The sequence below is a fragment of the Anabas testudineus genome, chromosome 18 (assembly GCF_900324465.2).
Source record: "Anabas testudineus chromosome 18, fAnaTes1.2, whole genome shotgun sequence".
Lineage (NCBI taxonomy): Eukaryota > Metazoa > Chordata > Actinopteri > Anabantiformes > Anabantidae > Anabas > Anabas testudineus.
In genome coordinates this window covers 13,044,907-13,055,891 of record NC_046627.1, presented here as the reverse complement: position 1 = coordinate 13,055,891, position 10,985 = coordinate 13,044,907, and the positions used below count along the sequence as shown (strand labels likewise).

At 39.5% G+C, this 10,985-nt stretch overlaps 1 protein-coding gene across 1 annotated transcript; it reads left to right on the top strand.

The window, feature by feature from the left end:
- Positions 1-1,077: 1,077 nt before the first annotated feature.
- LOC113168108 (endonuclease domain-containing 1 protein-like) lies at positions 1,078-3,279 on the top strand. The gene is made up of 3 exons (XM_026369113.1): positions 1,078-1,152; positions 1,423-1,755; positions 2,142-3,279. The coding sequence occupies exons 2-3, from the start codon at positions 1,429-1,431 to the stop codon at positions 2,796-2,798; spliced, it is 984 nt and encodes a 327-aa protein (XP_026224898.1). The 5' UTR covers positions 1,078-1,152; positions 1,423-1,428; the 3' UTR covers positions 2,799-3,279.
- Positions 3,280-10,985: the final 7,706 nt, after the last annotated feature.

The window sequence follows — 10,985 nt, the reverse complement described above, 5'->3', positions numbered from 1 at the left end:
CTAAAAGAAATTCAGTGAAAAGGGAGTTTTACTCACTATTTACTGTTCACACTTAACAATAAAAAATATATTCAGTGGCTGGTATTCTTATATTTACACTGCAAATTACATTAAGCCAGCATAGATACTGCACTAGCAATGCTGTCTGTTACAGAAATAATAAACAGTTGCAACTTTACAATAAAGGTTACAATAAAATACTGTGTAAAGCATGAACCACTGAGCTTTCTCCTGTATAGTGTTATTGCTACGCTAATTCCACCAACTGTTTGCTGCAGCTGATTTTTGGAAACAATTTCTACTTTATGTAATAATGCAGAAACATTGAGATGTTTATGTTTCTTCTGATTAACATAAATAAAAAAATTGCAGAAAATATTGCAGAGTACAACAGGGGTCATCCCAAGCTATTCACATGCAACAAATCATTATATGAATAATACATAAAATTAACTACTTGAGGAATTGAATTTCGTTCTGAGAAAATAAGTGAGACACGATACAATAAGGATTATTTAATGATTAAAAGTCAGATCAAATCAGACATGACAACAAATTATGTGTTGGATTCAGGAATTGTGCCAAAGTTAAGGGGGGTGAGCTTCATCCCAGTGTGATGTGGATGTCAGCTCTGTCTCCTACAATGTTGTCTTCATCGAACAAAGGAATAATGTACTTCCTGATATTTGACTATATCAGATATCTTTAGCTATTTACGAGGATTGATATGTGATGCATATCCAGCTTTATAGAGGTTTTGCTAACCCTAACCCTTGCTTCAAAGAGATGTAATTCACATCACATCACTGAACTGTACTGTATTGTTACAGAAAGGAGTTTCTGTTTTTTAGTGTCATAGGTGTGAGCTGCTGCTCCAAATATTTGGTTAATGGCACATTATGAAACCTGCTAGGGTGTTAAAAGAGCTTTTAATATGCAGCACTTGGGATGTGTGTGTGTGTGTCCTCACGCTGATTGGTCACAGGTTGCTGAAATTTGCAAATACACACTTATCTATTCAATAATCAGACAGTGGTGAGAATATATATAAACCAACTGAACCATGTCAGAGAGACAGAAGGAGAGAGAACATCAGAGACTGACTGACAAAGACGAATCAATCAAGGTGTGGAAGAAGAAGACAGGAAAGAGGTGAGAGCAAAGCTGTGGATGATCATTTATTCCCACAGATTATAGAATGACAGCTGACTGTCTCTGTGTGAACAGTTTTTTACATTATAGCAGGTTTTTCAGGTTGTTGTCGTTCATCACACAGCTCTGATGAAATTATACAAAACAAAGAAACAGGTTTAAAATGCAACAAAATTCATGTTCCTCTATTGGTTAAACAAAATAAAACCAACTGTATGTGAAGTTTTGCAAAATTAAACTTTGATATTTCTTTGTTTCCTCCTCTGACAGTGTGTGATGATGACTCCTCTGAATATGTGGTGTCTCCTGCCCCTCGCTGTCCTCCTCCTGTCCATCACTCCTACAGAGACTAAAGTGGTGAACGAGATATCAGAATGTGAAGGTTTTCTTCTTAATGAAACTCCTCCACAGGTTACAGGCATCCTGGAGAGCGATAAAATCCAGGACCAGAACCGATACAAAATCATCTGCCAGACATTTGATAACAAGACAAGGTTTTTGACACTCTATGACACCAACAACAAGATCCCAGTGTTTTCTGCTTACAAGTACAGAGGAGCAGAAGGGAAAAGACCCGACACCCCATGGAAGATAGAGCTGCAGGTACGTATGTTTTTCTAATCAGTACCACTGAGTGAGGGCATCTTGAAACTCCATGTCCAATTAGCACAAGGTCACTAACACAGATTATCACAATGCCACAGGATATAATACTGGCCGTTTAGTTCCATCTTTATATATATTTGGTAAATTAAGATTTATTTGACCTTTTAAAATGATGCAGTTTTACCAATTTAAATGTTTTTCTACAATAATTGTCAGTTTTTTATTTTATCAAATTTAATGTGAAGATTGTTAATTAATGTAAATTCATATACAAATTCTGAAACTTAATTCCATTAAATCAAGTCCAAATCCAAACCTATAAATTCATATTTATTGTATCACTTAGATTCAGTATCACTGACTGAGTGTTTAAACTTTTGCAGCTTGAAGACACAAATGGTGACGAAAACATGACGGAAAGTACAAAAGATGTGTACCAGCACCAGGCCAGTAACAATGATTATAAGAATCAAGATGTCTATGACAGAGGCCATTTATTTCCATCTTCTTATGGATTTTTTAAAAGTGATAAAGTCTCAACGTTCACACTGACAAACGTTGTTCCACAAGTTAAATCGTTCAACGGTGGCAGCTGGAGCCGCATGGAGCAAGAGTTGAAGAACACAATGGACGACCTCTGCTACAATAATAATGATAAACTTGAAGCCTACGTAGTGACCGGAGCACAGCCAAGCCAAAGCAATAAACTCAAAAACAGAGTTAATGTACCTTCAATGCTCTGGACAGCTTTCTGCTGTTACAGTGACAACATAAAAAAGTGGATTGCAGAAGCATACTTAAGAGACAATGTTGCAGATAAAACTAAAGATGAGCGTATAGATGCAAAGACACTGCAAGAACTCTATGATAAACTGAACAAAACACTTGTAGTATTTCCTGGATCAAAGTGTCCTTTAAATGAAAAGGTCTCTGATATCTGCATTAGCCGACAGCCAAAGTCCTGGTTCAGACAGGTGCTGAGTTTTCCCTCCAGAGCCGTCACCTGGCTTTACTGTACAGTCAGAGGATGGGTTGGTTAGATTCACAAGGGCACCAGTCAAAGAATGTCTGAGAGGACTCTCAGTCATCCAGGTCACATTTAACCCAGATATGATGTTCAGTGGAAACTGGACTCACTTTAAGCTCTTCAATATGTTTTTGCTTTTAATCTCTTTTACTTTGAATTATTTTTACTTTGCTGATCAGTTTGGCTTTGAATTGGACTGAATCAGTCAGTAACTGATTAGTACTGTGCTTTTTTTTTTGACTGATTAATTCATCGGTTGTTGAACAATTTAGATTAAATTCATTCTGTCTTCTGAATGTATTTGAAATCTGTGATAACATTTGACATGTATACTCCTTGTTTAAAGCCTGGACATGTATTATTATTACTTATTACAGCATAGTATGGTCTAATAAATAATTTGACCTTATCCCTGTGTGAGATTAGACTGTTTTATTTTTTCCATATCAGGTGGAAAGTCTTCACAGACCAGTGGAGGCTGTAATAGCTGCACATTCATGCCCATGTTTTTAAAAATGGTCAGTAATCACATGTAGTGGTTATGAATGTTTGAGTGTCCACATACTGTTGGATATAAAAGCATTTATGCAGAAATATGATGTTAATGCATCTCTAAGTTGGCCCAGAAACAATTATTAACGTTTACCTATTGACAGAAATGTAGAAGCTGCTGTGGTGAAATGCACCAATACAAATAATAAAACTTGAAAATTCCCTCAGTAAACTATCAGGAAGAGGGAGAAAGATGATGATGATGAGGAAATGGTGAGCAGATTATTGATGTAGTATTGCGTTTGTCATATATTGTGCAGCTTAACTTATTTAATCAATGATCTGAATAAAATGAAACTTAACAAATTGAAGTGTGCAGCTAAATGTGAGTTTTCACTCTGTAGAGAAAAAACTGTTCAGGACATTTACGACACTTCTGCATCACTTGTGTATTTTTTTGTTTATATCTTTAGGTTCTTTAGAAAATTGTAAGAAAGAGAAAACGGGTGAATAGAAAATTAATCTTTTTCTCACTCGAACACACAGTTTTGCTTTTGGGGTGTAACATAGTTTGCGTTATCTATCAAACGTTTTAGCCATTCAACATTTTTCATAATTAAATATGTTGTTTGATCATTACTGCATACCACTTCTGATTAGAGTAGGAAGTTGCCAGCAGACTTGCTAATAACACAGATCAAAAATAAACCTTCCTAAAAAATTACATTTCTATACAGCTAAACTGCAAATACAATACGCTGGACAATTGCTGCCACCAACTGTTGATCTTGATAAACCAACTTGTACTGTGCACAATGTATTATCTTCCATTTTCTTTTTCAGATTTCCGTATATTTTTTTTAGTCTTGTTTTAACTCTGAACATCAGTAATTTAGCTCTTAACAGAATATATTTGTGTGAAGTATGGCTGCATAATAACATATTATAATAATCAATGTTGCATCTCACTGATGGAAGTAAATCACTTTAACAGGTTTAAAATTTAGACAAAGGTCTTCACAGACCTTGTTTTCTTAATTTGTTTGTTACTTTACTTGATTCTGATAATTATTGTATTTTTTCATTATAGATCATTCATTCCTGAATGGTTGATTTCTAATCCTTCTAATTTCTCATTTGACTCATTATAATTTTTCTTTATAGCTTGAACACATTTCTTGAAACTATGCGTCTTATTATTCTTAACATAAACACAAATCCACGATCCAATTCCCCAAACATCCTGTTTTCATGTCAAAATTAAGCTCTACACTCAAAACCATTTACTCTTGCAGAAAAAACAAACCTTGCCCTCAGACACACACAAGCCTTCAAAAACACACACACAGTACAACATAGTCTTACACACTAGCGCAATAAATTCAAAACATCTTTGGTCTGGGTCAGGCCAGGGACTCGTCCACATCACAGGTAACCCTAGCCAGGCAGTGGGGGTGAAATCCTCTTGCATCTACTGATATGTCTAGACAGGCTCCTTCCATGGCCTGGAGGAGGAGGTGAACACGGATGTAAGGTTCTCGGTCATACACAGCTCAAGCTGGGCTGATTTAAGTGAACAGAACTGAACGCATTGTGTGTTGAGTTCTGCAGTGACAGCTGAGAAAATCTGACTTGTGTCAAAACAGGGGACTGGTGTTTAGAGTTTAGGGAATTAGATGTGTTCTTTGATGAATAATGTTGTGGTTTTCAAATTTTAGTTCAAAAACCCGGTTAAAGTGTTCTAGCAATCAGAAAAACTGTGAATTGGTTATTGTTTAGCTCTAATTTGGACTGAATAATTAATTAACTGATAAGTATTATATGCAAAATGTTCAGTTTGTAATTTATATCAAGTATACTACGTTTATATAACATTTATAAGATAAAATCAAACATCTGACTGTTTAAAGTCTGATCATGTAACAAATGCAGTTATTCATCATTATTTAATTTTATTCCTGCTGGTTTCAATAAAATACAAAATGATAAAACCACCAAAACAAACACAAATGCACAGTTTGTCAGTACAACGTCACCACCTGCAGGTTAAAGTCAAAGTTACTGATTATTTTAATAATTCCTCAGATTAATAAAATTAAATATATTTGGTAAATAATTATAGTGTTTACACTGCACTAATAAGAAGCTGAACTACTCCACCACTGTGGAGTTCAGTGTCTTGTTCACAAAAACAGTCAAACCTGTGGCTGCTGTCAAAAACGTATGTAATGTAATTAGGCTACTCCAAAAACAATAATTTGAACATATTTCAATCTAAAATGTGCTTTTTGATGCATTTAGTAGATTTGGAAGAATACTCGCTGCTTTACTACTACTTTTACTTAAGCTAATAACTAATATTTTAGTGTTGACATGGTCTTTTTTCAAAATGAAACCCCCTATTTCCCAGCTGTATTTGAATGTACCATCAGATCCATAATGAGCTGTCTGTGGTGCTGAAACACTAAACCTCCCAGATCACTGTTTAATAATTTTGTCTTTTACTTTAATTTACACTTTCTCCATAAACTTTAGGACATTTCAACATATTGTGATTACAAATGTTGTGAATTGGTGATTTTACATTTTATTCAACAATTATTAAAGCAATTTAACCAATGGTATTTCTTTTCTTTTTTTTTTTTTTTTTTACTTAAAATTAACGTATCTCACTGTAAAATTATAAAACTGCTACACCACCCACCCTGAGCCTGAATCTGCTGGAGGTTTCTTCTGTTAAGAAGGTGGAGTTCTTCCTCTCCACTGTTGCCCAGTGCTTGTTGGGTTGTCGGTTAAAATTCTGTATACATTTATATTGTGTAAGTTCTTAAGGCACTAGGATCACTAAAACATGTCTGTTCAACAGTTGTTTATTTACCAAGCTAGGCTGGTAATATGGCACACTGGCTATGAGCAAACACACTTTTGGGCCTGTGTGTATGACTTTTGTAATTATATATACACCCCTTTCCACCCTCCACCTCCGTATTATGAGTTTCCCCATCAGCATTGGTTTCTAGTTTCAAAAGAATGAAAAGTACACAAAATATGAATAGGTAAAATTTTACAAATCTTCCTCTCTTTCAGCTTTTCCCATCAGGGGTCGCCACAGCGAATCATCCTTTTCCACCTCTGTCACACGCCTAGGATCCATAGCCAGAGATCACACAGGACAAGAGAACTGAGATAAGGAAGCTTTATTACAATAAAGATAATGCAGACGATGACTGTCCGAAAGCAGTGGGTGGGCCGAGCTGTCATCAGGGGAGTATGGTGGTCTAGGATAGACTAGGTAGTCAAGAGGCAAGGGGATAGCGAACCGGTGAGGAGAATATGAGGAGATGCAGGTTGTGAATGTAGCGGAGCTTCCAAGATGGCCGACAGCAGAATAGCACAAGCAGACTGGGAGCAGAGGAGAAGTGATGCGTTCTGTAGGATGAGCTATATAGCAAGCACAAAGGGTTAATGAAATACACAGTTTACAGTTCTCCAGAAATCCGTGGTGCTGAGTGAAAAACCACTCCCGGGTCATACACAGTAGGGCCGTCCAAGCACAAATGTCCGTAAAGCTAAAGCAGAGGTCCAAATAACAATCCAGGTCAACACTGAGAGCAGAGATCCAAGAGGCTGATAGCAATGTCGGGAAACGGTCCAGGTCATACACATTGAAATCCAATTCATGGACAGAACAGGGAAGGAGGCAGAGGGGAGCAGGAACAGGTCAGGCAGAAAACACTCACGGTACCGAAGGGCAGAGCAGAGGCAGGTTCGGTTAGGGGGGAGTCAGGTGGAGACAGGTTTCAGGTCAGGCAGGGTTTGTATCCGATAAGCAGTTTGAAGATAACGCTGGATAGTTTGGTTTCCAGGTAGACGTAACTATCTGGGAACAAGGTGATTGACAGGCCTGCTAATAAAGGTACAGGGGAAGCACAGGTGCAGACAATTGGTAATTAGCAGGTCACCTGACAGAGGAGGGAGAAAACAAGGAAACCAGGGGCAGACAGAATCATGACAACCTCACTCTATCATGGACATCTTCTACCCTAACACTAGCCAACCTCATGTCCTCTGTTATAACATCCATATATCTCCTCTTTGGTCGTCCTCTTGTCCTCCTGCCTGGCAGCTCCATCTCCAACATCCTTCTACCAATATATTCACTATCCCTCCTCTGAACATGTCCAAACCATCTCAGTCTGGCCTCTCTGACTTTGTCGCTAACACAGGCAACGTGAGCCGTCCCTCTGATGTACTCGTTCCTTATTCTGTCTAACCTGGTCACTCCTAAGGAGAACCTCAACATCTTCATCTCTGCTACCTCCATCTCAGCCTCTTGTCTCTTTCTCACTGCTACCGTCTCTAACCCATAGAGCAGAGCTGGTCTCACCACTGTCTTGTACACCTTTCCTTTGAGTCTTGCTGACACTCTTTTGTCACACAACACTCCTGACACTTTCCTCCACCCGCTCCAACCTGCCTGCACTCGCCTCTTCACCTCTTTTCCACACTCTCCATCACACTGAACTGTTGACCCCAAGTACTTAAACTCCTGTACCTTCTTCACCTCAGCCCCCTGTAACCTAACGCTTCTACCCTGATCCCTCTCGTTCAGACACATGTATTCTGTCTTACTACGACTGACCTTCATGCCTCTTCTTTCCAGAGCAAACCTCAACCTTTCCAGCTGTTCCTCCACCTGCTCTCTACTCTCACTGCAAATTACAATGTCATCCGCAAACATCATTGTCCAGGGAGATTCCTGTCTGACCTCATCTGTCAGCCTGTCGATCAGCATAGCAAACAAGAAGGGACTCAAAGCTGATCCTTGGTGTAGTCCCACCTCCACCTTGAACTCCTCTGTCTGACCTATAGCACATCTCACCACCGTCAAACTTCTCTCATACATGTCCTGAACTACTCTGACATACTTCTCTGCCACTCCCGACGACCTCATACAGTACCACAGCTCCTCCCTCGGCACCCTGTCATACGCCTTCTCTAAATCTACAAAGACACAATGCAGCTCCTTCTGACCATCTCTGTACTTTTCCATTAACATTCTCAAAGCAAAACAGCATCAGTGGTGCTCTTACGGGGCAAGAAACCAAACTGCTGCTCACAAATCTCCACCTTCTTCCTAAGCCTGGCTTCCACTACTCTTTCCCACAGCTTCATTGTGTGGCTCATCAACTTTATTCCTCTATAGTTGCTGCAGTTCTGCGTGTCACCCTTGTTCTTAAAGATCGGAACCAGAACACTTCTCCTCCATTCCTCAGGCATCTTCTCACTCTCTAGAATCCTATTGAACAAGCTGCTTAGAAACTCCACTGCTGTCTCTCCTAAGCACTTCCACACCTCCACAGGTACGTCATCAGGACCAACAGCCTTTCCACTCTTCATCCTTTTCAGAGCCTTCCTAACCTCATCCTTTCCAATCTCTGCTAATTCCTGCTCCACAACATCCACATCTTCCTCCCTTCTTTCCCTGTCATTTTCCTCGTTCATCAGCTCCTCAAAATACTCCTTCCATCTTTTCTGCACACTCTCCTGGGTTGTTAGCACCTTTCCATCTCTGTCCTTAATCACCCTTACCTGTTGCACATCCTTCCCATCTCTATCTCTCTGTCTGGCTAGCCTGTACAAGTCCTTCTCTCCTTCCTTTGTGTCTAACCTGTCATACAGCTCATCGTAAGCTTTCTGTTTGGCCTTTGCCACCTCCCTCTTCACTCTGCGCTGCACTTCCTTGTACTCCTGTCTACTTTCCTCAGTCCTTTTTACATCCCACTTCCTTCTAGCCAACCTCTTCCTCTTGACACATTCCTGTACTTCCTCATTCCACCACCAAGTGTCTTTACCTTCTTTCCTCTTTCCAGATGACACACCTAGCATTTATGTTCATCACCCTGTCTTAGACTCTTTTCACCTCTAGAACATTGTTCACAAACTCCCCCTTCAGGATCACTCCTACCCCGTTTCTCTTCCTATCAACACCATGGTAGAACAGTTTGTATCCTCCTCCAATGCTACGTGCCTTGCTGCCCTTCCACTTCTCTTGCACACACAGTACATCTACCTTTCTTCTCTCCATCATGTCTGCCAGCTCTCTGCCTTTCCCCGTCATCGTGCCAATGTTAAGAGTCCCTATTCTCAAACCTATGCTCCTGCCTTTTCCCTTCTCTCTCTGACCACGAACTCTTCTGCCTCCCCTCTTTCTTCGACCAACAGTAGTTAAATTTTCACCGACACCCTGTAGGTTAACAGCATCGGTGGCGGTCGTTGTTAACCCGGGCCTCGACCGATCCGGTATGAAAGTCTTGTGGATGATTCGCATGGTTATTTTTGGCAATTTTTATGCCGGATACCCTTCCTGACGCAACCCTCTCTATTTATCCGGACTTGGGACCGGAACAGAAGTCACTGGCTTGCAACCCCTGTGGCTAGATTAGCTGCTGTGAAGAAAATACACCAACATAAATACAAAAAATTGTAAATATTTCCCAGTTAATTTTCAGGATGATGAGCAGATTATTACATTTGTTAAACACTGTACATTTAAATTATGAATACATAATATATCTAACATTCAGTTTAATAGAAAACTGGTAAATAAAAGAAAGGTCCTATCTGATAATAAACTATAATGTTCATGGTGATGAAGGAAAACCTGCTTCATCTCTGCACGACGACATTAAATCCACCATGTTGTGGTGAACATGGAGAAAATATGAAACTGACTTTGATCAACATGAACATGTGAATGCTGATTCATATTCACCAAGTGGAGTTGTAGTTGATCAGCAGCAGCATTTTTTATTTTCACAACACCCCATAGAGAAATGTTTACTGGTAGTTTTTGCATCTTTTTAGAGGAGCTGTAACAAGTCAAAGGAATTAATTAATAACGTTTTTGAATGTTGAAATAGTTTGATAATACTGCAGGGGCTTGCAAAAGAAACATCTGAGTGGAGGTGGGAGTATTTCACTAGCACGTCTCTACTCAATATATAAACCAGAATCCCTTCACAGCTTCACTTAATATTCAAAGTTCAGTTACACGTTTTACTTGTTACTCTTATTAATAAAGAACAACACTTTGTCTATTTTGGAGCATTTGATGAGGCCCTAAGGAGGTAGGTTTTTCTTGTTCTTAGCATTGTAAATACATTATTTACATCAACTTACTGGTTCAGTTTCTGCCCTAATTCAAACTTTACAATGTGAAAACATCCACTTTGTTTTGCTAAATTAATCCTGATGATTCTTTGTTTTCTCCTCTGACAGTGTGTGATGATGACTCCCCTAAAGTTGTGGTGTCTCCTGCCCTTCGCTGTCCTCCTCTTTTTGTTTGTCACTTCCACAGAGACTGAAGTTTTGCAGTCACTTATTCACTGTTATCTCTCCTCTTCTCTTTCTCTCCTTCTCTCTTTTCCCTCTTCCTCTCTCTTTCGAGCTACACGTCGTTCCACCCTTTGCCCTCTGGACCTGTCTGACTCGTCCTGGTGCCCAACTTCTGGTCAGAGATCTTGTTGCTTGGATCCCCTGTATGGTCTCTATGGGATGCGTGTGGTGACTGCGTTTGGTTCCACGCTACCATGAAGTCGGTTCTGGCCTCGGGGGCTCCTGTTTCTCTGAAGTCTCAAGTCAACATTGATAGTCTAGGACTGGAATTTCCTACAAGTCTACCAGAGCCTCCAATAACTAACTGGAC